The sequence below is a fragment of the Schistocerca serialis genome, chromosome 10, assembly GCF_023864345.2.
Source record: "Schistocerca serialis cubense isolate TAMUIC-IGC-003099 chromosome 10, iqSchSeri2.2, whole genome shotgun sequence".
Lineage (NCBI taxonomy): Eukaryota > Metazoa > Arthropoda > Insecta > Orthoptera > Acrididae > Schistocerca > Schistocerca serialis.
In genome coordinates this window covers 213187569-213213428 of record NC_064647.1, presented here as the reverse complement: position 1 = coordinate 213213428, position 25860 = coordinate 213187569, and the positions used below count along the sequence as shown (strand labels likewise).

Here is a 25860-nt window from a genome sequence, read left to right as displayed (position 1 = left end):
TCTGATATTCAGAATAAAGCGCCTGGCAGAGGGTTCAATGAACCACCTTCTAACAACCCTACCACAAAAAAGGTCAAAAATTAATTATGATTGTAGTGTTGCTCACGCTGCTAAATATTGCCTTTTCGGGCCACAACAAAGTTATATTATGTGGCAGGTGTCATTAGAGCACAGTAATAAAGTCATTTCTTGAAATAATGGATAAACTAGGCACTCATCTTTTCGTGTTTCCCACGCTGGTCTCGTTGTGAACTCATGGCTCAATCGTCGAAAATCTAGGTAGTGATGATTCCAAGGTCGAATGCAAAGAGGCCTAGGTGTTATTCTGCGATATTCAAAAGTTTTATAGATGTGTTTCATAAACCATTCTTGAAGATTAAACTTTTGCAAGTTAGGACAAAGGTGATGTAAAAAAGTAATCAGCACTCCGAATTTAAGTTACACTTCTTTTTTATTACTTTTGTTGCAATATCACGTAACTCGTTCGAAACATCACTTCACAATATAAAACATACTTGAAAATATCTTCCTCACTTTTAAAGTTCACATTTCATAAACTGACTGTCTTTTTAACATGACGACCAAAGCTTGACTCTCCAATAACCGCTTAGGCGCCCAAAAATCAGAGTTACAAGTACGTCAAAGATCATAGTGACAAAAGAAAGAATACACATAAGAATAATATCATTGCAATATATACATATCGATGTATCGAAGTGCCTCTACATTAATGAAATCAAATCTGAATGTTGTCACAGAAATATGGTAACTATTTTACAGAAACACAGTAGAATATTGCTGGTATCGAGAGGTTGAGGTGAGGTGCCGTAGTGGTTACGTAATTTAAGTATCATTGCAACCTCCATGTTGTCTCTCTACCGTTCCACTCTCGAACGGCACACGCGAAAAACGAGCTCTTAAATTTTTCCGTGCGAGCCCTGATTTCTCTTATTTTATCGTGATGATCATTTCTCCCTATGTAGGTGGGTGCCAACAGAATGTTTTCGCAATCGGAGGAGAAAACTGGTGACTGAAATTTCATGAGGAGATTCCGTCGCAACAAAAAACGCCTTTGTTTTAATGATTGTCACTCCAATTCACGTATCATGTCTGTGCCAGTAACTCCCCTATTCCGCGATAATACAAAACGAGCTGCCCTTCTTTGTACTTTTTCGATGTCATCCGTCAGTCCCACCTGATGCGGATCCCACACCGCACAGCAGTACTCCAGAATAGGGCGGACAAGCGTAGTGTAAGCAGTCTCTTTGGTAGAACTGTTGCACAGTAAGACGAGTATCCACACAGACAGTGCAAGAGATCGCTATAAAAACTTTACAGTAGATAACCAGTTTCGATAAAACTATTTTCAGATTTTCATATAGATTATTATAAACATCTTGTGTCAGATACACACAAGACCTTCCCATTGACTTTCCACGTACGTAAACCACATACCGCAGCGACACCTGTTGAGCTTGTGACAGTTAGTCTTCTGATCGGCATTATGTGTGGTGTTATGGGAAATACACTCCTGGAAATGGAAAAAAGAACACATTGACACCGGTGTGTCAGACCCACCATACTTGCTCCGGACACTGCGAGAGGGCTGTTCAAGCAATGATCACACGCACGGCACAGCGGACACACCAGGAACCGCGGTCTTGGCCGTCGAATGGCGCTAGCTGCGCAGCATTTGTGCACCGCCGCCGTCAGTGTCAGCCAGTTTGCCGTGGCATACGGAGCTCCATCGCAGTCTTTAACACTGGTAGCATGCCGCGACAGCGTGGACGTGAACCGTATGTGCAGTTGACGGACTTTGAGCGAGGGTGTATAGTGGGCATGCGGGAGGCCGGGTGGACGTACCGCCGAATTGCTCAACACGTGGGGCGTGAGGTCTCCACAGTACATCGATGTTGTCGCCAGTGGTCGGCGGAAGGTGCACGTGCCCGTCGACCAGGGACCGGACCGCAGCGACGCACGGATGCACGCCAAGACCGTAGGATCCTACGCAGTGCCGTAGGGGACCGCACCGCCACTTCCCAGCAAATTAGGGACACTGTTGCTCCTGGGGTATCGGCGAGGACCATTCGCAACCGTCTCCATGAAGCTGGGCTACAGTCCCGCACACCGTTAGGCCGTCTTCCGCTCACGCCCCAACATCGTGCAGCCCGCCTCCAGTGGTGTCGCGACAGGCGTGAATGGAGGGACGAATGGAGACGTGTCGTCTTCAGCGATGAGAGTCGCTTCTGCCTTGGTGCCAATGATGGTCGTATGCGTGTTTGGCGCCGTGCAGGTGATCGCCACAATCAGGACTGCATACGACCGAGGCACACAGGGCCAACACCTGACATCATGGTGTGGGGAGCGATCTCCTACACTGGCCGTACACCACTGGTGATCGTCGAGGGGACAATGAATAGTGCACGGTACATCCAAATTGTCATCGGACCCATCGTTCTACCATTCCTAGACCGGCAAGGGAACTTGCTGTTCCAACAGGACAATGCACGTCCGCATGTATCCCGTGCCACCCAACGTGCTCTAGAAGGTGTAAGTCAACTACCCTGGCCAGAAAGATCTCCGGATCTGTCCCCCATTGAGCATGTTTGGGACTGGATGAAGCGTCGTCTCACGCGGTCTGCACGTCCAGCACGAACGCTGGTCCAACTGAGGCGCCAGGTGGAAATGGCATGGCAAGCCGTTCCACAGGACTACATCCAGCATCTCTACGATCGTCTCCATGGGAGAATAGCAGCCTGCATTGCTGCGAAAGGTGGATATACACTGTACTAGTGCCGACATTGTGCATGCTCTGTTGCCTGTGTCTATGTGCCTGTGGTTCTGTCAGTGTGATCCTGTGATGTATCTGACCCCAGGAATGTGTCAATAAAGTTTCCCCTTCCTGGGACAATGATTTCACGGTGTTCTTATTTCAATTTCCAGGAGTGTATGTTTTGGGGAATTGTGATGTACATAGTAATTTTAATTTTGACGTGCCAATGCATCGTCCATTTCATATTTTATGTACCTGGAAGTTCAATGGAAAGATTTTGCGTTTAGATGGCATAAGATGTTTGTAATAATCCTTATGAAGATCTGAACATGGTAACTTAGTTTTGCCGAAACTGGTCATCTACAATAAAGTTTTCTACAGTTATCTGGGCTAAGAAGTTCTTCTTCTACTAAGTAATCACTACAGATGGCCCCCTTCGAGTTCAACATGAATAAACTAATGCATTATGAGTTGGGTTGATTTGGGGAGGAGACCAGACTGCGAGGTCATCGGTCTCATCGGATTAGGGAAGGATGGGGAAGGAAGTCGGCCGTGTCCTTTCAAAGGAACCATTCCGGCATTTACCTCAAGCGATTTAGGGAAGTCAAGGAAAATCTAAATCAGGATTGTCGGACGCGGGATTGAACCGTTGTTCTCCCGAATAAGAGTCCAGTGTGCTAACCACTGCGCCACCTCGCTCGGTAATGCATTACGAACTGTCAGCACAGCGACCACAGTTCCGCATTTTCATGAGATGGCAGCAGAAGCCCATTTCTGTGTAGAGCTCCATGACGGACTTACCCACTTGTAGAGGTTCTGAGGAGAATGAACGTGGCCAGATTGCATCCATCATCGTTATGTGAGTACAGAACCTGGCATGATGGTATGAGGTGCACTGCACATACAACACAATCACCTCGTCGCCTCCATAGTTGAGTGGTCAGCGCGACGAAATGGGACGATAAGGGGCCCGGGTTATATGCCCAGCCGGATCAGAGATTTTCTCCTACCAGGGAGTGGGTGTTGCGTTGTCTTCATGATCATCTCATGCCCATCGAAGACCAAGTCGCCGATGTGGCGTCAACTTAAAAGACTTGCAGAAGGCGACTGGTCGACCCGATGGGAGGCTCTAGCCAAACAGCATCTAATTTTCATCCTCGTCTCTAGTTCACATACCTAGTTATTTGGGCAGCAGCAGTTACACTGCTGACGTTTAATTCCAAGGACGATGCACGCCTACGGTGTCCACATGACGTTGTTATTCGACAAAAATACGCAAGGCCACTTCCAACTTATCCCCACAGAGTGTTCGACTGTTCCTCAGATCAGCATACTCTTCAAATTATTACCCACGGAAAACACTTGGTTATGGACAGACAGACTGGCACACAACAATGCCAGCCACTATGACTGATGGACTCTGGCAGAGAGATGTGCCTGTATAGAATGGCATACCTGTATACAGGGTGGTCCATTGATCATGACCGGGCCAAATATTTCACGAAATAAGCGTCAAACGAAAAAACTACAACGAACGAAACTTGTCTAGCTTGAAGGCGGAAACCAGACGGCGCTATGGTTGGCCCGCTAGATGGCGCTGCCATAGATCAAACGGATATCAACTGTGTTTTTTTAAAATAGGAGCCCCCATTTTTATTACATATTCGTGTAGTACGTAGAAAAAATGAATATTTTAGTTGGACCACTTTCTTCGCTTTGTGGTAGATGGCGCTGTAATACTCACAAACATATGGCTCACAATTTTAGACGAACAATTGGTAACAGGTAGGTTTTTTTAAATTAAAATACAGGACGAGGGTACGTTTCAACATTTTGTTTCGGTTGTTCCAATGTGATACATGTACCTTTGTGAACTAATCATTTCTGAGAAAGCATGCTGTTACAGCATGATTACCTGTAAATGCTACATTAATGCAATAAATGCTCAAAATGATGTCCGTCAACCTCAGTGCATTTGGCAATACGTGTAACGACATTCCTCTCAACAGCGATTAGTTCGCCTTCCGTAATGTTCGCACATGCATTGACAATGCGCTGACGCCATGTTGTCAGGCGTTGTCGGTGGATCACGATAGCAAATATCCTTCAACTTTCCCCACAGAAAGAAATCCGGGGACGCCAGATCCGGTGAACGTGCGGGCCATGGTATGGTGCTTCGACGACCAATCCACCTGTCATGAAATATGCTATTCAATACCGCTTCAACGGCACGCGAGCTATGTGGCGGACATCCATCATGTTCGAAGTACATCGCCATTCTGTCATGCAGTGAAACATCTTGTAGTAACACCGGTAGAACATTACGTAGTAAATTAGCATACATTGCACTATTTCGATTACCATCGATAAAATGGGGCCAATTATCCTTCCTCCCATAATGCCGCACCATACATTAACCCGCCAAGGTCGCTGATGTTCCACTTGTCGCAGCCATCGTGGATTTCCGTTGCCCAATAGTGCATATTATGCCGGTTTACGTTACGGCTGTTGGTGAATGACGCTTCGTCGCTAAATAGAACGCGTGCAAAAAATCTGTCATCGTCCCGCAATTTCTCTTGTGCCCAGTGGCAGAACTGTACACGACGTTCACAATCGTCGCCATGCAATTCCTGGTGGATAGAAATATGGTACGGGTTCAATCGATGTTGATGTAGCATTCTCAACACCGACGTTTTTGAGATTCCCGATTCTCGCGCAATTTGTCTGCTACAGATGTGCGGATTACCCGCGACAGCAGCTAAAACAACTATTTGGTTCAAAATGGCTCTGAGCACTATGGGACTTAACATCTGTGATCATCAGTCCCCTAGAACTACTTACACCTAACTAACCTATGGACATCACAGAACACCCAGTCATCACGAGGCAGAGAAAATCCCTGACCCCGCCGGGAATCGAACCCGGGTACCAACTACTTGGGCATCATCATTTATGCTGGTCGTGGTTGACGTTTCACATGTGGCTGAACACTTCCTGTTTCCTTAAATAACGTAACTATCCGGCGAACGGTCTGGTCACTTGGATGATGTCATCCAGGATACCGAGCAGCATACATAGCACACGCCCGTTGGGCAATTCGATCACAATAGCCATACATCAACACGATATCGACTTTTTCCGCAGTTGGTAAACGGACCATTTTAACACAGGTAATGTATCACGAAGCAAATACCGTCTGTTTTTTTTTTTTACTTTATTGTTATTTTAACACCTGAACAACCAGGTAGGCTGGCAGCGGCATGCTACGCCGCTCTTCAGCCATAGTGGTGACAATAACAGTACAAGAACGGAGAATTAAAATGAATAGAGTGATGGGCAAAAAAATAGTGGTCACAGAGACACAAAAAACGGAGCCGTTCACACGCGACGATAACAACAATGAAAACACGTTGACACGGCGCACATAACATTGATGAATATTTCTATGACCAATATTGGTTCAAATGGCTCTGAACGCTATGGGACTTAACATCTATGGTCATCAGTCCCCTAGAACTCAGAACTACTTAAACCTAACTAACCTAAGGACATCACAAAACACCCAGTCATCACGAGGCAGAGAAAATCCCTGACCCCGCCGGGAATCGAACCCGGGAACCCGGGCGTCAAATACCGTCCGCACTGGCAGAGTATTACGTTCCACCACGTACTTGAACGTTAGTGACTATTACAGAGCCATCTATCACAAAGAGAAAAAAGTGGTCCAACTAAAACATTCATATTTCTTTACGTACTACACGAATATGTAATAAAAAGTGAGGGTTCCTATTGAAAAAAACGCAGTTGATATTCGTTTTACCTATGGCAGCGCCATCTAGCGGGCCAACCAAAGCGCCATCTGGGTTCCCCCTTCAAGCTAGACGAGTTTCGTTCTTTGTAGTTTTTTCGTTTGATGTTTATTTCGTGAGATATTTGGCTCGGTCACTATCAATGAACCACCCTGTATATCATCCAAGCTGAGCTCAGCTTGAAGCCCAGTCTGGTCAGAATCATTGCTGCTGCCGTTTCACACCCTGTTTACCCCCAAATCACTTCCAGATTGGTTCATATACTAGCTGAGTACCCAGCACTGTCTACCTATGTTTACATTCCAGTCTACTACTAGTCCATCTCGTCCTCTCCTCCTTCACTCATTCTCTGTTTATCTCCTCCACTGCCTCTCTCTGACCACCTCTTCCATCGCCCCACATTCTATCCATCTCCTCATCCCTCTCTCCCTATCCATATCCTTTTTGCCTTCTATCCATCCCATCCTCCCCCTCAACCTATAGATCGCCTCTTCGCCCCTCTCCCCTCTGACCGCCTATTCCTCTTCCCTGCCTCTTTCTATTTTCTCCTCCTTCTCTCTATGATCATTTCTTCCTCCCCCTTTCTCTCTGCTTATCTCTTCTTCCACCTTCCTCTAATCCATCTTCTCCTTTTTCCTTTCTCTGTACAAATGCTCCTTCCTGCTCTCCCTGTCAACTTTCCTCTCCCCCTCTCTCTATGTCCCCTTTCTCTCTTCACTTTATCACACTCACCCCAATGGAAAGCTGGTGATAATTTCCCCCGGAGTACTAATATGTGTACCAAATGTAGCTGAAATCGTTCCACAGATTTAGGATGAACTTTTTGCTGTGGCTTCAGCTGCATACGAAAATGTCAATATACTTCACATACATTTCCTCCTACCCCTCTCTCTCTCTGCTTATCTCTTCCTCCAGCTTTGTCTATGCATCTCCTCCTTTTTCCTTTCTCTGTCCATCTCCTCCTTCCTGCTCTCTCTGTCAAATTCCTCCTCACCTTCTCTTTGTCCCTCCACATCATCAGCCTCAGCAAATGGGAGGCTGGTTGTAATTTCCCAAGAGTATTTCTTTCCAGATCGTAACTAATCTGTTCACCAAATTCGGGTAAAATTGTTACAGGGTTTAAAGATGAACTTTTTCCAGTGGCTTTGGACGCGTGCACAAATTTCAGTTACATTTCACATACATTTAAATTATATTTCACCTGTATCGCTATCAAATTTCGCCCTGCATTCTCATTTGAACAGCTCGGTGTTTATGATGTAGTGTCTCCTTGACTATGTGCTGTACAATGATATAATTCTGCAGATGAATCCAGCGTTATACCCGCTACTGTCTGCGAAACATGTTGTGAGTGGAGTTAGTAGCAACGAAGTAATAAATTCAAACATCTTTCATGATGCTGCACTACCTGTCATACAATGATACATTTTTCTAGTTACATTCAGCGGCATGTGTGGGTACTGTCTGCGAAATGTGGTGCAAGTAGAATTACTGGTAAAGAAGTAATGAATTAAAACGTCGTACACGATGCCGCAGTTTTTCGCACATCTCAGTATTTGACATCATATTTCCTGAACTACGTCTCCTACAATGACATAATTCTTCAGCTCGCAAATACTGTTAATAGCATATAAACACATAATTTCTGCCTGGCAATTTTACTGCATGAACAATGCAATTGCAGTAAGTGATAAACTTCTTCCTTTCATCATTTTGTGGGAGTTATCAGCGAGAAACATTTTCGTAGATATTTGAAATTATGTACAAACTTTGTTGCAGTTGCAAGTCACTAAGTTCTCTCATTCTCAAATAATGGAGACTAAATTATGGGCATTCGGACACTGTGGACTACATTGCTTTTCCATACCCACCCCACGCCTTTGATAGGTAGGAGTTTCTTACACCCACAGAGTTGATTTCCAACCAATAAGAGATATGCATATAAGTTTGATTGAAATCGATCCAAAAATACACGCACGCACACACACACACACACACACACATATATATATATATATATATATATATATATATATATATATATATATATATATATACTACTGGCCATTAACATTGCTACACCAAGTAGAAATGCAGATGATAAACGGGTATTCATTGAACAAATATATTATACTAGAACTGACATGTGATTACATTTTCACGCAATTTGTGTGCGTAGATCCTGAGAAATCAGTACCCAGAACAACCACCTCTGGCCGTAATAACGGCCTTGATACGCCTGGGCATTGAGTCAAACAGAGCTTGGATGGTGTGTACATGTACAGCTGCCCACGCAGCTTCAACGCAGTACCACAGTTCATCAAGAGTAGTGACTGGTGTATTGTGACGAACCAGTTACACGGCCAACATTGACCAGAGGTATTCAGTTGGTGAGAGATCTGGAGAATGTGCTGTTCTGTATCCAGAAAGGTCCCTACAGGACCTGCAACATGCGGTCGTGCATTATCCTGCTGAAATGTAGGGTTTCGCAGGGATCGAATGAAGGGTAGAACAGCCGGCCGCGGTGGTCTAGCGGTTCTGGCGCTGCAGTCCGGAACTGCGGGACTGCTACGGTCGCAGGTTCGAATCCTGCCTCGGGCATGGGTGTGTGTGGTGTCCTTAGGTTAGTTAGATTTAAGTAGTACTAAGTTCTAGGGGACTTATAACCTAAGATGTTGAGTCCCATAGTGCTCAGAGCCATTTGAACCATTTGAAGGGTAGAGCCACGGGTCGTAACACATCTTAAATGTTACGTCCACTGTTCAAAGTGCCGTCAATGCGAACAAGAGGTGACCGAGACGTATAACCAGTGGCACCCCATACCATCACGCCGAGTGATACGCTAGTATGGTGATGAGGAATACACGCTTCCAATGTGCGTTCACTGCGATGTCGCCAAACACGGATGCGACCATCATGATGTTGTAAACAGAACCTGGATTTATCCGAAAAAATGACGTTGTGCCCTTCGTGCACCCAGGTTCGTCGTCGAGTACACCATCGCAAGTGCTCCTGTCTGTGATGCAGCGTCAAGGGTAACCGCAGCCATGGTCTCCGAGCTGATAGTCCATGCTGCTTCAAACGTCGTCGAACTGTTCGTGCAGATGGTTGTTGTCTTGCAAACGTCCCCATGTGTTGACTCAGGGATTGAGACGTGGCTGCACGATCCGTTACAGCCATGCGGATAAGATGCCTGTCACTTCGACTGCTAGTGATACGAGACCGTTGGGATCGAGCACGGCGTTCCGTATTACCCTCCTGAACCCAGCGATTCCATATTCTGCTAACAGTTATTGGATCTCGACCAACGCGAGTAGCAATGTCGCGATAAGATAAACCGCAATCGCGATAGGGTACAATGCGACCTTTACCAAAGACGGAAACATGATGGTACGCATTTCTCCTCCTTACACGAGGCATCACAACAACGTTTCACCAGGCAACGCCGGTCAACTGCTGTTTGTCTATGAGAAATCGGTTGGAAACTTTCCTCATGTCACCGGCGCCAACCTTGTGTGATTGCTCTGAAAAGCTAATCATTTGCATATCACAGCATCTTCTTCCTGTCGGTTAAATTTCGCGTCTGTAGCACGTCATCTTCGTGTTATAGCAATTTTAATGGCCAGTAGTGTATATGTATATATACGAGGGTAATCCCAAAAGTAAGGTCTCCTATTTTTATATAAGTACATAGACCTGTTCATTTTTACATTGGTTTACATCAATCTGCACTTGAACATTTAGCTATTTTTCGACATAATCACCATTTCTGTCTATGCATTTTTGCAGACCCTGTGGCAGTTTTTGTACGCCCTTGTCATACCAGCTCGCCGCCATGCTATTCAGATAGTTATGAACCTCTTTTTTCACCTCGTCGTCGAAGCTGAATCGCTGGGACCACAATTAACGCTGACAGGTACTGTAAGACTCTGAAATATCTGTTGTCTGACCAGATATCCCTGTCTTCTGCCCCTTTCACTTCAATGACTCCCACTTTATCTAGATTGAGCCTTCACATTTCCATTTCCAGATTTTTTTTAGGTTGCCTGCCACGTTTAGACTTCTAACTCCACGCTCCATCTCGTAGAGTGTTATCCCGTCTTTGATTATTTCATCTTTTTCTCATGGTCACCTCCCCCTTGGAAGGCTGCAATCGAAGATCCGAATGGGGGACTAACAGGGAATCTTTTGCGAACGGAGAGCTCATGATGACAGTTCTTCAATTACAGGCCACATATCCTGTGGATACACATTACGTGTCTTTAATGCAATGGCTTCTGCATCCTCATGACTTTGATCATTGATGTTTCTTCCGACTTTTAAGGGCACTTTCCCACCCCAAAGATAAGAGAGTGCGCTGAACCTCTTTCCGCTCCTCCTCGAAGGCGCTGGCAGAATGAGGGTGACTTCTTATGCCGGGCGTCTTCGGCCGACAATGCTGTTGATATTTATTAAAACGTAAGCAACGGCAGGATTCGAAACCTGGATTTATCATGTTCTGATTCCTAATGAAAGACGCTACCTCTAGACCATGGGTTACGAAAGTGGAGCTATTTGTGATACTACTCCTAGTAAAGTGAAGACAAGGAAAAACAAATAGGTGTCTATCTGCAATGGCCTTGCAAAACATGTATCCCTTCAAATATAGTAACCAATGGCGCCTACTTTAAGCAGCAACTTTCGAAGTATTCCTTCACTATCCATGCTCTCGTATCGAGCGAATATATATATTCTGAATGCACTGCGACAAAGATCACAAATGAAGTGACATCATTTCTTCTTCCCTTCATAAGTCATGCCTTAGGTTAAGACACTAAAGAACTCTGTCTAGGGTGTTCCAGGAGGAATGGTCAGTATTCAAGGATAAGATAGGAACGATCATTTAAAGCAAAAACAATCTAGTAAACATGGGCTCTAAAATGCATACTTAACAGCTACGGACACTAGTATCGTAACAAGAGACGTCTTTCACGTAGCAAATACGTACAAGTACTCATAGCTCTTAAGGTATGCAGTTTAAAGCCCTGTTTTACTTCAAATAATCATTCCTGGCATATCACTGAATACTGGTCATTCCTCCTGAGACATCCTGTATATTCTGTGAATCTGCTGGTGCTCAAAATAAAATCTTTGTCTTTCCTGTCACTCATTATACAACTCTCCATCAATTTACATGGCTAAACAAGACAAAAATTACATTCCTATGCGAGGCCATTCGTATTTACAGTGCCATAAAAATTCTGGATTACAGAGCGCAAAGCCGCTGATGCAAACACCTGGAGAATTCAAGGAAATGATCGAAGCATGCAGATTAAGCCATCTTCTTTGACTGTGGTCACTGTTAATCGAGAAATGGAAAACACTCCTGCGGTCCGTATCCGCTGCAAAATGCCCTTTCAAAGCCTATTTAGATATCACCTGAATCCAACTACTGTCACGTGCTGACACGTCAAACAATCTATGGAAACTGGCATCTCAAGGACACCATGGCAATATCAACCAATGGATGAACTCTTTGAACTGCCCATACTTACTTACAACTGTGTGTTTAACGTCATGTTTTCTTACTTATGTAGTTCAAAATAACTCACAACTTTAGTTCCGCCAGTACCTCGTCTCCTACCTTCCAAACTTTACAGAAGATCTCCTGCGAACCTTGCAGAATTAGCACTCCTGGAAGAAAGGATATTGTGGAGACATGGCTTAGCCACAGCCTGGGGGATGTTTCTAGAATGAAATTTTCACTCTACAGTGGAGAGTGCGCTGATATGAAACTTCCTGACAGATTAAAACTGCGGGCCGGACCGAGACCCGAACTCGGGACCTCTGCCTTTCGCGGGCAAGTGCTCTACTAACGGAGCTACCCAAGCACGACTCACTCCTCGTCCTTACAACTTTAATTCCGCAAGTATCTCGTCTCCTACCTTCCAAACTTCACAGAAGCTCTCCTGCGAACCTTGCAGAACTAGCACTCCTGGAAGAAAGGATATTGCGGAGACATGGCTCGGCCACAGCCTGAAATTTGGAAGGTAGGGGACAGGGTACTGGCGGAACTAAAGTTGCGAGGACGGGGCGTGAGTCGTGCTTGGGTAGCTCAGTTGGTAGAGCACAAAGCTCCCGTCCTCACAACTTTCTGTATGCAGAAATGCCCGTACAGGACCTGCAACATGCGGTCGTGCATTATCCTGGTGAAATTTAGGATTTCAGAGGGATCGAATGAAGGGTAGAGCCAAGGGTCGTAACACATCTGAAATGTAACGTCCACCGTTGAAAGTGCCGTCAATGCGAACAAGAGGTGACCGAGACGTGTAACCAGTGGCACCCATACCATCACGCCGGGTGATACGCCAGTATGGATATGACCAATACACGCTTCCAATGTGCGTTCACCGCGATGTCGCCAAACACGGATGCGACCATCATGATGCTGATGCTGTAAACAGAACCTGGATTCATCCGAAAAAATTACGTTTTGCCATTCGTGCACCCAGGTTCGTCGATGAGAACACCATCGCAGGCGCTCCTGTAATGCAGCTTCAAGGGTAACCGCATCCATGGTCTCCGAGCTCATAGTCCATCTGCTCCAAACGTTGTCGAACCGTTCGTGCAGATGGTTGTTGTCTTGCAAACGTCCCCATCTGTTGACTCAGGGATCGAGACGTGGCGGTATGATCCGTTACAGCAGTGAGGATAAGATGCGTGTCATCTCGACCGTTAGTGATACGATTACGTTGGGATCCAGTTCGGCGTTCCGTATTACCCTCCTGAACCAACAGATTCGATATTGTGCTAACAGTCATTGGATCTCGACCAGCGCAGGCAGCAATTTCGCGATACGATAAAACGTAATCGCGATAGGCTACAATCCGACCTCTTTCTAATTCGGAAATGTGATGGTACGCATTTCTCCTCCATACACGAGGCATCACAACAACGTTTCACCAGGCAACGTCGGTCAACTGCTGTTTGTGCATGAGAAATCGGATGGAAACCTTCCTCATGTCAGCACGTTGTAGGTGCCGTCGGCGCCAACCTTATACGAATCCTCTGAAAAGTTAATCATTTGCATATCACAGTATCTTCTTCCTGTCGGTAAAATTCCGAGTCTGTAGCACGTCATCTTCGTGGTGTAGCAATTTTTATGGCCAGTAGTGTATTTAAGTATTTGGGCAGCATCCTATCGCAAGATGGAACAAGTAATTTGGAAATACAGCAACAGGTAGGCCACGGTTAAACAGCAATCCAAAAGCTAAACTCTTTGTTATGGTCTCACAGGATAAACTGAAACTCAAGAAGATCGTATAAGTACTGCAGGGCATATAACAACTTACAGATGCGAGTACTGGGAGGTGACTGGATAAGCACAGAAACAGACCGAGAGTTGTAAGAATGAACTACCTCAGAAAATAATGTAGGATGTCTCGGCGTGGCCACATAAGAAATACAACTGCAGGGAAGTGATCCACACTATAGAAAGCATCGCAGATAGAATACAAGAATGTCAGATTAACTGGTTTGGACATGTAGTGCAACTGACAGATGGCAGATAGCCAGCGAAAACGTAGGGAAGAAAGAGAGGGAGAATATCGAAGACTGCTTGGTTAGATAGTGTAAAGAGGCCATGAAAAAAATTAGAAATGCAAGAGGAACCACAGGAAGATAGGAAACGATGACTACTGATACATGGGGTGCGGCAACAGCTTTAGGAACCCCACAGGAGTAGAATATATATATTTTATTTTGGAGAATGCCACTCTCACATGGAACACAATGGTGAAGGGGAAGGAAGGGATGAAAGGAAGGGTAGAAAATGATAGGACAAAAAACCACAAATGTGTCAAAAGTACAGGGCTATTACAAATGATTGAAGCAATTTCGTAAATTCACTGTAGCTCCATTCACTGACATATGGTCACGACACACCACAGATAGGTAGAAAAACTCAGAGTTTTGTTCGGCTGAAGCCGCACTTCAGGTTTCTGCCGCCAGAGCGCTCGAGAGCGCAGTGAGACAAAATGGCGACAGGAGCCGAGAAAGCGTACGTCGTGCTTGAAATGGACTCACATCAGTCAGTCATAACAGTGCAACGACACTTCAGGACGAACTTCAACAAAGATCCACCAACTGCTAACTCCATTCGGTGATGGTATACGCAGTTTAAAGCTTCTGGATGCCTCTGTAAGGGGAAATCAACGGGTCGGCCGGCAGTGAGCGAACAAACGGTTGAACGCGTGCGGGCAAGTTTCACGCGTAGCCCGCGGAATTCGACGAATAAAGCAAGCAGGGAGCTAAACGTACCACAGCCAACGGTTTGGAAAATCTTACGGAAAAGGCTAAATCGGAAGCCTTACCGTTTACAATTGCTACAAGCCCTGACACCCGATGACAAAGTCAAACGCTTTGAATTTTCGGCGCGGTTGCAACAGCTCATGGAAGAGGATGCGTTCAGTGCGAAACTTGTTTTCAGTGATGAAGCAACATTTTTTCTTAATAGTGAAGTGAACAGACACAATGTGCGAATCTGGGCGGTAGAGAATCCTCACGCATTCGTGCAGCAAAGTCGCAGTTCACCAAAAGTTAACGTGTTTTGTGCAATCTCACGGTTTAAAGTTTACGGCCCCTTTTTCTTCTGTGAAAAAAACGTTACAGGACACGTGTACCTGGACATGCTGGAAAATTGGCTCATGCCACAACTGGAGACCGACAGCACCGACTTCATCTTTCAACAGGATGGTGCTCCACCGCACTTCCATCATGATGTTTGGCATTTCTTAAACAGGAGATTGGAAAACCGATGGATCGGTCGTGGTGGAGATCATCATCAGCAATTCATGTCATGGCCTCCGCGATCTCCCGACTTAACCCCATGCGATTTCTTTCTGTGGGGTTATGTGAAAGATTCAGTGTTTAAACCTCCTCTACCAAGAAACGTGCCAGAACTGCAAGCTCGCATCAACGATGCTTTCGAACTCATAGATGGGGACATGCTGCGCCGAGTGTGGGAGGAACTCGATTATCGGCTTGATGTCTGCCGAATCACTAAAGGGGCACATATCGAACATTTGTGAATGCCTAAAAACACTTTTTGAGTTTTTGTATGTGTGTGCAAAGCATTGTGAAAATATCTCAAATAATAAAGTTATTGTAGAGCTGCGAAATCGCTTCAATCATTTGTAATAACCCTGCAGAAGTGTCAGTTTACAGATCCATATGTACGTCAGTTCGGCTCTGTCCGATGATTTTTCGTGTTTATTGTCACTTCTTACTCATCTGGCCATTATTTCTAAATAATAAAATGCCGTGTTGGACCGTGGTTCTGGGTCCATGTCGAACCGAAAATTTCCATTTTAAATGGCTGGGCAAGTCAGTTCAGAATTTGAAGGAATGCACGCACGTGCCAGCTCCCACGAATCGCGCCTAGTGAGGCACCCTGATGCCCAGGGGAAACAGCTTTGGTTAGGTAAACAATAAGCCACCAGTTCACACACTTAGAAAGTTTTATCATGTAGGAATATACTCACCAGTGGCAATCGTTCTTTCGCCCTGGTCGAATTCCGCCTTGTTCAGATAGTAACACATGATGTTGTTTGTAATGGCTTCTGAAATGCGGCTGTTGATATCCAGCACTCGCTCGACGAGACAGTTTCTTTGGTCATCATTTTTAAGGTCCTGCTCGTCCCATTCTGTCTTGTTTGTCCTTAAAAACAAAAAGAAGAAAATATTTCCTAGCATGACGCTACTAGCATTCTAGTCAAAAGTGGCTTAGGTGAGAAAAGCCCTGGCGAACTACTGATATCTATGCCAGCCCCTGTAAGCAGAGGCTAACAAGCAATGAGGGGAAATTAGCTGAAAATGTGACAATCATTTTAAAATTTTTACTACGATTTAGTCTCCAGGAGTGCGTGGACAGAACTTAAAAATCACATCAGCAACAGTAAAGTTTATTACAGACATTATTAACGCCTTTAGAAAAGCATCACCGTACAATACCAAATGTCAGAACCTCTAATATGTTGCTGGTTTTAACACACAACCTGTAGCAATATATTCATAAAAATGACACTGTTCTAACAGGAAAATAAATGTGACTCAATTTCTGCTGGCATAAACAAGTTTCAATACTTGAAAAACGTCGTGATTTGACGCCAAGTGTTGCTGGTATTTTTTTTTTTAACAATAAGTTTCAATGCACCGACCATCTTCAGGTCTCTATATACAATTGAAAGAACACATGAAGAATATTCACACCACTAAAAGCTAGCAAGATGGATGGAATCCCATTTCGGTTCTCCAGAGAGTACTCTACGCTATTGGTTCCGTACTTAGTTTCCATTTACCGCGAATATTTCGCCCAATGCGATGTCCCATGCGGCTGGAAAAAAGCTCAGTTGACTCCCATATAAGGGAAAGATAAAACAACGGATCCCTAAAATTGCCGACCAACATCCTTACCAATGGTTCACTGCAGAATTCTTGAGTACATTGAGTTCGAATATCTTCTCCACCCAAATCAGGGCAAATTTTAAATGGCACCGCCCATGCGAAACTCAGCTTGCCCTCTTCTCGTTTGATATCCTGCGAACACTGGATGGAGAGCAACAGACAGGTTCTGTATTCCTAGATTTCCGAAAAGCGTTTGGCACGATGTCCAATTACAGAGCCTTAACGAGGGTCCGAGCATACGGAATAACGTTACGCCTAGATATGTCATCAAGACAACTCTGTCACACAGCACATTACTAATTCTGTAGTCGAGCATTATGAGAAAGTTTTCCCTGCTCATTTGCAACAACGCACTTTTTTTCATATTTAGAAGAAGCTGTCATCCATTCCAAACAGCTAGAAGTTCCATCTAGATCATCTTGCATCCTTCTATAGTCGCTCGAAGCTTACACTTTACCGTACACCACAGTGGCATCAGAAAACTGTCGCAGATTGCTGCTCATCCAGCCCACCATATCATTTATGTACACAGAGAGTCCTGACGATAACTCACCGTGGAGGACAACGTATTTTATTATTTAGAAGTCTTCGAGTCACTGACGTGTTTTCGAATCTTAAGAAACATCTTCAAAGACTTCAGTATGATAGTGATGGAGCGATGGAAGCTATGGCTCCGTCAACAGCTTCTAACATTCCACAGTGATGGTATCAACAAACTGGTATCTCATCGGGAGAAATGTGATCATCGCCACGGTAACTATGTTGGGAAATAAATATGAAGACATGAGGCATAATGTCAGTAACGTTTGTTTTATTTGAAAAGCTTTAAGAGCTTTCACATAAAAATTTGGAAGGCATTGCCTTCCAGCACGCCCCCACACTTCCCTTATCGTGCCACTAGGTGGCATTCAATTTCATGGTGGTATGTGGCCATAACGTTTTGGATCATTGATGTAACTAAGAACACTGATTTTACAACTTTCTCAAATGTGTACCAAACACTACTGTATTAGTCTTGTTACTGAATTAATGCATTAGATATTTTAAAACACGAATTGTCTAATAAAGGGAAGCACGATATTTTAATGTGTGTAATGCAAGGACACAAAGAAAGCTAATGGACCCTGTCAACTCGACTACTTGCTGGTACTAAGTAGCTGATGATCTTTACAAGTAAAAGAAAAAAATAAAAGAAAATGTATAGCTAGTGGTACAGTGTGTCGTAAGCTACTGGTACCACGGCAGACTACCAAGAGGTTCACCATAGCTTATGGGACTGGGCTGCCAACCTATAGCCAGCTCCAAAACATGCGCAGCTAGCATCACAACGAAACTGATTTCCAACAAATTTGTTACTGTGGTGTCATAAACGATTGATACCACACCAGGCAGTCTACATAGAGAAGTTGGCAGTAACTCGTGTGACTGTCCAGCTAATCCATGGCCAGCTCCAAGATATACCTTGTGCAGCACACACAGCTAGTGTCACCATGCAACTGACATAATCCAATAGATATGTTACTGTGGTTTCGTACACTATCGATACCATGTTAGGTAGCCCACTTAGGGAGGATGCCAGTTACCGATGCGACTTCCCCGCCATTCCATGCCCAGCTCTCTCTGCAGCATGTGGGGCTAGCACCAAAGCCGACTTAATCTAACAGACCTCACCACTATCAGCACCATACCAGTAATTCCACATGCAGACGTTGCCAGTGACTCATGACTGCCCAACCAAGCCACAGCCAGCTCTGAGACACATCCTTCGTACCACAGCTAGTGCCACCATGCAGCCAACTTAGTCCAACAGACATGTTACTCGTGTTTTCATGCGCTTTCGATACCACACCAGATAGTTCACACTGAGAAGTTGGCAGTAATCGATCTGACAGCCCCACCATTCTGAGGCCAGCTTTTAAACACACCCTCTGCAGCATGTGCAGTAAGTGTCATAATACAGCTGACTTAATTCAGCAGATGTGTTACTGTGGTGTCATACATTACCGATACCTTGCAAGGCAGTTAACATCGAGAAGTTAGCAGTAGGCCTTGTGACTGATCCACCAATTGACAAAATGGTTCAAATGGCTCTGAGTGCTACGGGACTTAGCATCTAAGGTCATCAGTCCCCTAGACTTAGAACTACTTAAACCTAACTAACCTAAGGACACCACACACATCCATGCCCGAGGCAGGATTCGAACCTGCGACCGTAAAAGCTGAAATTTACTGCAGAACTGATTTAGTTTTTCTCCTCTCTTACTTCTACTACCAGCCCCAAATTCTTCCTTCTCCTACAACACTGCTCCTGTGCCCCACGACTATTTGAACATCGTCTCCTTTCACGTACGTTACCCGTTAAATGTCCTCATCTACTTTCTCCTCTCTCTCATGATCTTCTGCTTGTGGTCCTGGCATATATCCCTGTATTATTGTTGTCGTCGGTGTGCTGGCGACTGTGATGAGGACAAACCTATCACTGAACTGTTCACAGTAACTCACTCTCTGCCCCACCTTCCTGTTCACAACGAATCCTTCTCCCGTTACATTTTCTACAGCTGTTGACCGAGCGAGGTGGCGCAGTGGTTAGCACACTGGACTCGCATTCGGGAAGACGACGGTTCAATCCCACCTCCGGCCATCCAGATTTAGGTTTTCCGTGATTTCCCTAGATCATTTCAGGCAAATGCTGGGATGGTTCCTTTCAAAGGGCACGGTCGATTTCCTTCCCCATCCTTTCCTAATCCGAGCTTGTGCTCCGTCTCTAATGACCTCGTTGTCGACGGGACGTTAAACACTAATCTCCTCCTCCTACAGCTGTTGATATTACCCAACATTTGTCTGACCAGAAATTCTCATATTCTTTCCATCTCACTTCACTGATTCCCTCTACATTTAGACTGAGCCTTAGCACTTCCCTTTTCGGATTTTCTAGCTTCCCTAGCACGTTCAAATTTTTTACGTTCGACGGCCCGACTGTAGAACGTCTTTTTTGTTGGTTTTTCGACGTTTTCTTCAGAGTCATTTCCCCCTTTTAATCCCCTGCCAGAAACCCAAACGGGTGATTAATCCAGAATCTTTTGCCAGTGGAGAGTTAGCAATGACTCCTTTCAATCACAGACCACATTTCCTGTGTGTATTTAATGCCTTCTACATCATCATGCCGTTGATTATCGCTAATTCTTCCGCCTTTTAGGGACATGTTCTCACCCCAGGCCAAGAAGTTGTCCTGAAATTCTGTCACAGCCTTCTTGACAAGACCGTTGGTAGTGCAAAGGTGACTCGATATACAGGAACTCTTCGGGCATCATTGCTGATGAATTTAATTAAAAGTTTAAGCATTGCCTCAGTTCGAACCCTAGACCCAGAATTTTTGATTATTAGTAAAAGACGCTATCTCTAGAGCCGAAGCTAGAGGCCTAGGGTGTATAGACCTCTAAAACTGAGTCTTAGAAACAGTAATATGACACTGTGTAATGGCTAGGCGCGGGGCAAAGGTTGAAATAATAATAATTGCAGAGATTGATCAAGGCTTGACTATGCTAAGTAAGTTCAGTGCCATTTTGTCGCAGTTTCACTGAGATGGAGAGACTTGCATACCATATATTACTTGCTCTGGGCTCTGCAATTAGGTGTGAAACTTAACCCATCTAAAACACAAGCAATATTAGTCGCTCATAAAAGACTGAGTACCTTTCTATACAGAAATCTCTTCCACCATTAATCCTAAACGGCAGAGTAATAACCTTTTCTTCTTCTGCAAAAAACTTGGGAATAATTCTGGACCATCTCCCCTAGACTGTAGTGAATACGCAATTGCAGTCTATGAGAAGGTGCCAGCGTCACTTCACTCTCTAGAGAAATATAAGAAATTGATTCCTCTCGAGATTAAAAAGAAGCTTGTAGAGTCACTTATACTCACTATACTCTGCTATGGTGATGCTGTTCTCCAAGGACTTTCATACGAAAACTAACGCTGCAACTGGCGATGAACGCTTGTGCACGATACATTTGTCACATTCTCTTTCTCGACCATATCACTCCTGCCTACAAACAATTATCTTGGCTATGTTACAATAAGCGTAGAGACTATCACACCCTATGCTTGCTCTATCATCTTATCAATCACTGCACTCCCTCTTATTTATCGACAACTTTTACGCTACCATCTGAACAGCAGAGCAGAAACACCCGCTCTCAACACAGTAAAATCCTCTATGTACCACCACATAACACTGCCATATTCTCTAAATCATTGCCTGCATCATGAACCCGACCCTGAAACCATCTTCCACAAAATATCAGAGAAACCAAATACCTTCCCCTTCAAAAGACAGCTAATAGTCCACCTTCTATCACAACAGCTTCTTATCGCATACTCAGATAGGCAACTTATTCTCACAAATTCTCTCTACCCCACAACTCCCACCCCCTCTTCCCCTTTTGTTAGCAGTGTTCTCTATTTGTATTTTATTGTTTCCTATTTTCACTGTCATTTCAATCTTCTCCATCTATACTCTTTTCACTCGTGATAAATCTAATCATGGACTCAAATGTACTAAAATAATCTAAATTATTCCTTATGCCATTCACTGTTATTATTATTATCACTATCATTATCATTATTATTGATAATTATTACTGATAGTGTCAACTATTACTATTATCGTTATTAATATTATGTCTATTATTACTGAAAACTGTTTTTGTGAAGTCTTTGGTATGTGTTGTTCCTGGTCATATGTAAGAGGGTGCCTTAAGCCCCTAATCTGATCAGGGTAATTAAGCAATAAATAAATATATTAACCTAGCGAGCAGTGCTAAAAGTCTTAGGACTGAAGACCACAACAACAGGTAATCTAAAAGTAATAAATAAACAATGATTTGTTTTTAAAGAATTGCACAAACACTTACCAGTGGACGAAGGGGACTATTTGTTCGATAGTCGCAGCTTCGCACAGCAACGTTCTGACTTTAGGTTTGGAAACAGGTTTCATCTTCGACAGAAGAGCATGACAGACGTCACGACCTGGGATCGATGCGTCCTTCCGAGGCTTCCTGATGCCTTTCTGCACGATTCTTCTCGCCAGCTCTCCGGCAGTGGTGCTGAAAGTTCTGTTGCGCATGACGTCATCACATGTCGTGTTGTGATTCAAGCTGATGATCATGCCGGCAGCAGCTAGAAACAAGAGTGCCACTGAAAATCCCATGGGCGATTTCTGTGCGAGAGGGTGACACGCATTTCTGGGCAAGTTTGGTTTTTGGCAAGCAGATTAACACCAACGAAGAACTATGTCTATGTGGTCGAGGGTACGTCATACTAATATACTACTGGCCATTAAGATTGCTACCCCTTTGGTGTCACCGCCAGACACCACACTTGCTAGGTGGTAGCCTTTAAATCGGCCGCGGTCCGGTAGTATACGTTGGACCCGCGTGTCGCCACTATCAGTGATTGCAGACCGAGCGCCGCCACACGGCAGGTCTAGAGAGACTTCCTAGCACTCGCCCCAGTTGCACAGCCGACTTTGCTAGCGATGGTTCACTGACAAATTACGCTCTCATTTGCCGAGACGACAGTTAGCATAGCCTTCAGCTACGTCATTTGCTACGACCTAGCAAGGCGCCATTACCAGTTACTACTGATGCTGTAAAACATGTACCGTCAAGAGCGATGTTCACCAATTATGGATTAAAGTTAAGTATTCCAGCAGCTACGTACATTTTTTGCTGGTCTCATTTCCTTGACCTGTTCCAGACCTCATGCCAGCCTGCGTGAGCTAAAACGCGTGCCTTTCGGCTTCCTCTCATAGTGGGTTGGCTGTCTTGCCAATTCACAACAACACCAACAAGAAATGCAGATAATAAACCGTTATTCATTGGACAAATATGTTATACTAGAACTGACATGTGATTACATTTTCACGTAACGTGGGTGCATGGATCTTGAGAGATCAGTACCCAGAACAACCACCTCTGGCCGCAATAACGGCCTTGATACGCCTGAGCATTAAGTCAATCAGAGCTTGGATGGCGTGTACGGGTACAGCTGCCCATGCAAATGCAACACGATAGCACAGTTCATCAAGAGTAGTGACTGGCGTATTGCGACGAGCCAGTTGCTCGGCCACAATCGACCAGACGTTTTTAGTTGGTGAGAGATCTGGAGAATGTGCTGGCGAGGGCAGCAGTCGATCATTTTCTGTATCCAGAAAGGCCCGTACAGGACCTGCAACACGCGGTCGTGCACTATCCTGCTGAAATGTAGCGTTTCGCAGGGATCGAATGAAGGGTAGAGCCACGGGTCATAATTCATCTGAAATGTACTTTGGATATGGACCCATAACCAGAAATCGCACAGGTTGAGATCTGATGAACGACCAGGCCATGCAAGTGGACTACCTCGTCCGATCCATCGACCAGGGAAGGCACACTTGAGATGCGTCCGGACGTTTACGGTGATGTGGGTTGGAGCACCATCATGTAGCAGCCACAAAACGCTTTGAACAATCAACGGAACTTCTCCCTGCAGGGGAGGCAAAGTCACCCACAAGAAACGCCAATAGGTCCGGCCTGTTAGTCGACGTGTAAGGAAGACTGGCCCCAAAATACTTACACCAATTATCCCTCCCCATACATGCCGGCTGTACCGATGCTGATGATTCGTGTCACCATACCGTATTGGTTCTGCATGCTACCCCAAAGATGACTGTTACGAAAGTTGAAAATACCACTTTACGTAAAGGTGACCTCATCTTTGAATAGGATGGATGATACAAATCCCTGAATCGTGGTTGCCTGGTGAGGAAACCAGTGACAAAACTACGCCCGATGTGGAAAGTCTGTCGCTAGTAAGCCCTGCACACGCTGTAAGTGATGAGGGTATTAACAATTGTCATGGAGGATGTTCCACACGGTCGTCTGGTTCACCCCGTAATAGCGGGCCAACTGCCTAGCACTGAAACGGCGGTCGCCTTCCAAACTCTTTAATCACATTTTCGGCTAAGTCTGGTGTCCGAACATTTCGGGTACGTTCCTCATGATTTCCTGCTTTTTCAAACGACCTTGTCTCAGACAAATGGCGAAACACTGTTGCAAACATTGAATGCTGTGGTGGTTGTAGGCGGCGATAGGTCTTCCTACACAGCTTTGCTGCCCGCCACCCCTTGACATTTGCCTTTCCGTAAGCAAAAACACCATGTCGGCAAGCTCTCTATTCGAATACAGACCCATTGTGTAGAACGCTGTATCACATCCACCACAAGGTGAGTCAACAAGAGAAGTGAATCGGACACAACATTACCAATTACTATGGCAGGAGAGGGCGCTAGGGCATGATGCATGAGGAGCAGTACCACCCTCTAGGAGGAAAGCATGTATACTGCAACTGTGGCTGCTCGGTACAGCGCGTATTAGACAGCAGACTCTGTAACAAAGTACGAGGGGCGTTCAGAAAGTAAGCTCCGATCGGTCGCGAAATGAAAACGACTATGAAAATCCGATAAAGCTTTGCACAGATGTGTTGGGTAGTGTCTCTAGTATAACCCCAGTTAGCATCACGTCGCTCTTCTCATTTCTGAGCTCGCAGTGAGTGCGTAAAGATGTCTAGAAAATAGTGTCTGCCGCCAAGTACGAGGGCCGGGTGAGAAATTTCGCCTGAAGCTATGCAGCTAACATTACATAACTGTCGTGCTGTTTCTTCTTCAAGACAATTCTCAGCCGCATTCTGCAGGGGCAATGAAGATGCTCCTGCATCGTTTTCAAATGGAAATGTGAGATTACCCACAATACAGTCCGCAATTGTCCCCCCCTGAGTTTCATCTCTGGTCACATGAACCGCTGTCTTTGAAGACAACATTTTGACACAGACAACGAGAATTGGCGGAAAGCACTGGCGGCTGCCTTCTATGACGAGGCTATTGAAAAGTTGGTACAACGCTATGACAAAAGTCTAAGTCAGAACGGCGACTACGTAGAGAAGTAGCTGAAAGGTGTAGCTAATTGTTACAAGTAAAACATTTCTGATGTTCACTGTGGTTTCAGTTTGGCAATCAATCGGAGCTTACTTTCTGAACAGGCCTCGTATAATTAAATAAATGGTCTCTAGCACGGGAAGCATGCATTTCCGGACATAACTTCAGTAAACCATTTTTGGTTCGTATCCTTTCATCGATCAGTCCGTAGAGTTTGTACACGGTGGAAAAAATCACCCTTAGTACTTCATAAAGCGATAACGTAGTCCCGATACACGTGTTAAATAAATCACACACATTGGGCAATTGGTGCGTAGTAAGCTCCGAAGAAGTTGTACGTAACGCATCAAATCAGTCAGAGGGAACATGCCCCCGAAAAAGAAAAGTGCAGAGAGTTGTCTAGAGTAGGAACACGGCACCTACAGAAACAAAGGGTACTTACCGTCACAGTAACTCCTGACGTCAGAGTCCGCTTCCCTAGTGATAATGCCGCGGACGCTCAGGAGTTCGGGATGGTGGCAGAAACACTGGAGGACCAAAGTGCTGTCTGCCGAGGCTTGCAGCACCAGCAACAGCACACACATCTGACCCGACAGGCGCATCACTCAGCCATTACGCGTCGACAGAACTGCGGCTCAGTTGTGGGACACAAGCAAGCTGTGGCAGAACGACGAGCGGACTTCTGCTTGCAGGAAGCGACGGAATGTTTGGCAATCGTGACCGTACCCAGAAGCTGTTCTTCCGTCAAGGAAAGCCGCAGTCTCCATTTTGGTCCGTGCGGCTCCTCGCGTAAGTCCTCACTTCCAGATATACAGGGCGAGTCACCTAACGCTACCGCTGGATATATTTCGTAAACCACATC

General features: G+C 45.0%; 1 protein-coding gene across 2 annotated transcripts in view; it reads right to left on the bottom strand.

The window, feature by feature from the left end:
- Positions 1–25652, bottom strand: part of LOC126424892 (uncharacterized) — a 62864-nt gene extending 37212 nt beyond the window's left edge. For both annotated transcript variants that reach the window (XM_050087724.1, XM_050087725.1), the window contains exons 1-3: positions 25441–25652; positions 21940–22204; positions 16104–16279 (exon numbers count right to left, since the gene is read on the bottom strand). In XM_050087724.1, coding sequence (XP_049943681.1) covers positions 16104–16279; positions 21940–22204; positions 25441–25600 — 601 coding nt within the window. In that variant the 5' untranslated portion in view covers positions 25601–25652. The remainder of the gene's footprint in view (positions 1–16103; positions 16280–21939; positions 22205–25440) is intronic.
- Between the last annotated feature and the right edge of the window lie 208 nt (positions 25653–25860).